The 6,000-nt window shown below is 38.9% G+C and overlaps 1 protein-coding gene across 1 annotated transcript in view; it reads left to right on the top strand.

Moving 5' to 3' along the window:
* The first annotated feature begins 252 nt into the window (after positions 1–252).
* ptprt (protein tyrosine phosphatase receptor type T) overlaps positions 253–6,000 on the top strand; it is a 440,070-nt gene continuing 434,322 nt past the window's right edge. The window contains exon 1 of the mRNA XM_064965460.1: positions 253–569. Coding sequence (XP_064821532.1) covers positions 494–569 — 76 coding nt within the window. The 5' untranslated portion in view covers positions 253–493. The remainder of the gene's footprint in view (positions 570–6,000) is intronic.

Raw genomic sequence — 6,000 nt, 5'->3', positions numbered from 1 at the left:
GCCATAGGAATAACTCACACGGCCCCAGCACAGCAGAATATAACATTCACGTCATGTCGGAAAATATGAAATGTCCAACTTACTTCGACTACTCGTTGGAGAAAGCTGATACGTCCCAAATGGGAAACTGGGGTATCAGAATCAACCAATAGGAAGCAATACGCAAATAACACGTTCATTTTTACCTCGGAGGTCCGAATTCCCGACATGAAATTAACACGGCATGCCTCCAATGCTTAGATAGTTAGAGGTTCAAACGTTGTGGTGGCTAGGCAGGTGTAGGGACCCTGGGGACTCGAGTGCCACTCTCTTATAGATTATCTCAACTCCGTTTGCCATCAATTACTGATTGAAGTCAAACAATCAAACCGGGATTGCTGTCTACTGCCTTACAGTACTCTCTCACTGCATTACCAATGCGAGGATACTGTCTGTGTATACAGTCAGCGAATAAACGGACAGGAGGCGAGCATGTAAAATAGTCACTGCCAAAATGGACAAAGGGAACTACATCATTGCTTCGCTTCTTTTTCAACTGATGGACTTAATATGCGGACAATTATTTCCAGGTAAGTTTGTTCTTGTTTCTAGGAATTGCTCAGAAGACTAGGCTACTTTCATCTCAGTAGAATGTGCTTTGGAGATGTCAATACACGGTAACGAAGGGACCGTGGGCAGGTGCATGCCATAGGAGTTCATGCTGTGTCTCCAACTTTTATTTTCGAATAGGTTACTATACATAATTGAATACCCATGCATGCATGCATGCATGCACGCAAACTCGAAATACACGGACACACTGTCAAGATACACGTCATTCGAGCACTTGTTACTCAACGCGCAATTTGGGGTGCTTTTGGGCAAGATTATTTTGTCAATTATAAAACGTGATATTGACCATATCGACTAATAACCATATCGACTATCGGTAATGCAGAGTCGGTATGATACAAATAAGTATCTACCATTACGCAAAGCAGTGGTCAATTCTGAGTAGTTTATTGGATATCGTGATAATAAATAATTTAGGCCTACCTTAATCTTGCGTTAAATTGATCATAGCCTAATTTGACCAACTCGAATAAACTCTACTTTAAGAAGAATAATAACATTTTACCATACAGCAATTAATATAGCCTACATACTACGCGCATGTAGCCATATTACTGTACCTCCCATATTGATAGCGTACTCGCGATTCGAAATTCTTTTCATTGTAATAAGTGAGACCGATGCATTGCTTCATTGTGGCAAAGGTTTTTGTGGAAAATGTGTTGTAGGTTGTATTTAAACAATTTAACATTAGGCTACGGTAGTAGGACGAAATGCTAAAATAACTTGATACTACAGAACAGACTCTGCTGTCACAGTGCACCGTTTGGTTCTTTTTGCTCTCAAAATGGAAAATATGCTAAAGTAGGCTTGATGAATATTCGATAGGCATATACAACAAAACCACGAAATCCACTGTTAGAAAAACCTGGAGAAAAAAACAAAAGCTAAATAAAATGAATGATCACGCAATTGACAGTGGTTGAAATCCCTATGTCCGAAAGACCTATTCATGACATTAGCATTTTTTAAAAATCTATGTGGCACAATTATCACACTTTTTCAGTGCGATTGATTTTCTTATTCCGTGCATGAGCAACGCTGCAAAAGTGTTCATGAGCTCAAGACGCTCTGTCTGCTGAGTTGTGCACCCGTAAGGTGGCGCTCTGGGCACATCAAATTGTATTCCACTCACCCGCAAAGGATCATAAATGCGCGCAAGTGAACTGTTCAAACCAAAGGTGGTTTTAAGTCCGAGATCCTGGGCCAATGAACCATTTTCTAAAAAAAAATACGTCAATTTTATCTCTTAAGTTATAGTTTATTTATCATGGAAGTAGATTATCACACTTAATGTATTTGGGTCAATATTTATTTCTGATTCATGGATTTGGTGGTTCTAATGTAGGGTGAAATGTTTTGAAATCAGACTATAAATTATTGGACAAACTCATGGAAATATCTCATTTTTTGTTAGAAATGACTATCATTGTAGTAATGTGCATTAGTTACAAAATGTTAATATATAATTTACAGTGGGCTCCAGTGTAAATCAGGATATTCTGCATAGATTGTATTACTTTAAATAATAATTTTATGAATTGATAAATGTCATGTCAGTCAGTAATCTGGATTTCAGCAACACACCCAAATAATCAGAAAGACAGAAAACCAACACTATTTCAGTCCCCTGCATTTGTTGAACTATTCAAATTACCTCCACTAACCTGTACCCCTGCACATTGACTCAGTACCGGTACCCACTGTATATAGCCTCGTTATTATGTAAATGTATTGTTAGTTTTTGATTATTTTTTTTACTTTAGTTTTGTTTGTAAATATTTAATTAAGGGCTTGTAAGTAAGCATTTCACAGTAAGGTCTACACCTGTGAGAAAAAATCTAATTTGATTAGTTTTTTAAATTTGAAATATTAATGAGTAAAGTCCATAAACTTAATTTTGACCATGCACATGTATCTCTCTCGCAAAAGATGAATTCTGAATTTTTACATTTCCTTGGAAGTCATCATCCATGCAAGTGTTTTCTGTTTGATATGCATCCTGCTTCCTTGTTCCCAGTCCTTCCCAGTCTGTCACTCTGGCAGGGAAACTAGCCCCCCTCAGTCTGAATGAACAGCTTGAAAAGTATCTTTATTCCCTAACTAATGGGGGTTGGCTTTTGCAAAACACAGTGTAAGTAAAATGTGAACATTTACATGGCTGCATAGGCCATTCAGTGCCAGAGCTGCCGAGAGAAAAGCTGAACTTGGGGATGGACTTCACATTTGAGATAGAATATTACGTTTATTTTTATGGACATCCATGGCCAATGTGAAATGTGTGTTAAGTGGACTGTCCCTGTTTCTCCATCCTACCTCAGTAGTTATTAGCAGGATGCAGCTGGGCATAGCGGCGAGCCTCATGCCCCTACTGCTATGCTTTACTGACCATTAATTGTTTATTGTCCAGCGGACACTGGAGGTGGCAGCTACTGGCTAGAGCTGCTGTGTGTGTGTGTGTGTGTGTGTGTGTGCTCAAAAGGACCAAGTTACCATTTGTATTCAGTTATTAATGACATTTATTTGGCAAGAAGGCAACATATGGAAAAGTCATTTGTCATTTTCTTTTCCTCTCTGTTCTCTTTCTCCTTGAACTGACGACTGCCCTCTGCCCTGAGATGTCAAGCAGACATTTTCGAAAGGCAGACTTTTATCAAATCCATGGTTTTGCATTTCCCCATTTTGAGTGCTGTTTGGAAATGGGAGTGTGGACTGGGAGGTCATCTTTACTGGATGAATGGGCTGTGTATGGAGTGAATAGTACCAATTGGAGGTATGCTGAGACTAGATGGATTTAAAGTGAGTGTAATTTCAATTACATTTTATTTGTTTTACAGTGCATGTATAAAACAAGAGAAGGGTCATTTCAACACTGACGCTGGAAAGTCAGTTGGTCGGTGTTTGAAATTACACTCACTTTAAATCCATCTAGTCTCAGCATACCTCCAATTGGTACTATCCACTCCATACACAGCCCATTCATCATACATAATATTTGTATTTTCTACATTGTAAAATAATAGTGAAGACATCAAAACTAAGAAATAAAACATGGAATCATGTCGTAATCAAAAAAAGTGTTAAACAAATCAAAATATATTTGAGATTCTTCAAATTGCCACCCTTTGCCTTGATGACAGCTTTGCACACTCTTGGCATTGTCTCAACCTGCTTCACCTGGAATGCTTTTTCAAAAGTCTTGAATGAGTTCCCACATTTGCTGAGCACTTGTTGGCTGCTTTTTAAAAACTTTTATGTAACTTGGCAAGTCAGTTAAGAACAAATTCTTATTTACAATGACTGCCTACACTGGCCAAACCCGGACAACACTGGGCCAATTCTGCGCCGCCCTATGGTACTCCCTATCACGGTCGGTTGTGATACAGCCTGGATTCGAACCAGGGTGTCTGTAGTGATGCAGTGCCTTAGGCCACTGCACCACTCGGGAGACACTTTTCCTTCACTCTTTGGTCTAACTCATCCCAAACCATCTCAATTGGGTTGAGTTTGGGTTATTGTGGAGGCCAGGTCATCTGATGCAGCACCCCATCCCACTCCTTCTTAGTCAAATATCCCTGACTGACACAGCCTGGAGGTGTGTTGGGTCATTGTCCTGTTGAAAAACAAATGATAGTCGCTCTAAGCGCAAATCAGATAGGATGGTGTATTTCCTGCAGAATGCCCTGGTAGTGTGCTTTGAATTGTAAATGAATCACTGACAGTGTCACCAGCAAAGCACCTCCTCCTCCATGCTTCACGGTGGGAACCACACATGCAGAAATCATCTGTTCACCTACTCTGCGTCTCACAAAGACACAGCGGTTGGAACCATAAATCTCAAATTTGGACTCATCAGAACAAAGGACAGAACTCCACTGGTCTAATGTCATTGCTCGTGTTTCTTGGCCCAATCAAGTCTCTTTTTATTATTGGTGTTCTTTAGTAGTGGTTTATTTGCAGTAATTTGACCATGAAGGCCTGCTTAACACAGTCTCCTCTGAACAGTTGATGTTGAGATGTATATGTTACTTGAACTCTAAAGCATTTATTTGGGTTGCAATTTTTGAGGCTGGTAAGTCTAATTAACTTACTGCAGCAGAGGTAACTCTGGGTCTTCCTTTCCTGTGGCAGTCCTCATGAGAGTTAGTTTCATCATAGCGCTTGATGGTTTTTGCGACTGCACTTGAAGAAACTTTCACATTTCTTGACATTTTACTCTTCAAGTAATGGACTGTTTCTCTTTGCATATTTTAGCTGTTCTTGCCATAATATGGACTTGGTCTTTTACCAACCCTACCTTGTCATAATACGTTTGCTCAACAAAATAACATTAAAGTTGATTCACAGTAAAATTATAAGGCAACCAGCTGTAATAGGATTGCGAACTTTCTCAGCATTTGGGCACAGCTGAACCAACATACAATTCAACTTGAGAATGTATTTTCACTCAACATTTTTGGTTGAGCAAACATTCTCAAGCTGAATTGTTTTTGACCTTTTTTGCACATTTCCCAGAGTGCCTTGCCTTTTGAGTGAATTGAAGTTACCGCCCATGACTGCATTTATTAGCGAGAGGCATGGTTGTTGTATTCAATGGTTTTTAGTAGTGTAGCCTTCACCAAGTGAGTGTGTTATCTTGAAAATTCAACTCTTTGTGACAATACATTACAAACTGTATATTAAAAGGCTGTTCTTTGAGGGTCTTGTTATACCCTAACAGTGGTCTGAAACTCCTTGTTTACAGGCCACATCAAGCCTGCTGGCTTGCAAAGTGATGTGTAATTCCTATTAGAATCCCGCAACAAGTGAAGATATCCAACAATTGTAACTTTTAATCACCTGCAACCTGCATTCAGAATGACTGCCGGGATAGGGAATATGAGTTATTGAAACTACCTAAATCAAATAAACTGGAACAGCATATCATTTAACTGGTGCAATAAGTCCAACTACTAACATATTGGAATTGTTTAGAAAAATGTATGTCTATGTAGCATAAGATTAATCAACATAAAATTACATGCACAAACACAGGTACAAACAAATCTGAAAATCATGATCATGATGGCTGTAGTTTTTAGTTTTTTGCACAAACATGAATTTGTAAACCACAGCTCACTTTGAGAATAATTTGTGGCGAAACTATAGCTCAAATTGTCCTTTTGAAGTCCACTCAAAAAATAATGCTGATTTTAAGCAATTGGTTAAGTTAGATTTTTTTTTTGAGCCAGCTTGATGGTGGACATGGATAAATAAAACACACTTGATGATTTGACTTAAAAAAAAACAATAAGAACAAATTCTTAATTACAATGACGGCTTACCCCGGCCAAACCCTAACGACGCTGGGCCAATTGTGGGCCGCCCAATGACGGCTGGTTCTGATAC

The sequence above is a fragment of the Oncorhynchus masou genome, chromosome 5 (genome assembly GCF_036934945.1).
Source record: "Oncorhynchus masou masou isolate Uvic2021 chromosome 5, UVic_Omas_1.1, whole genome shotgun sequence".
In the NCBI taxonomy this organism is placed as follows: Eukaryota; Metazoa; Chordata; class Actinopteri; order Salmoniformes; family Salmonidae; genus Oncorhynchus; species Oncorhynchus masou.
Note: the sequence above shows the minus strand (reverse complement) of the source record. Positions and strands in the feature narration are given on the sequence as shown.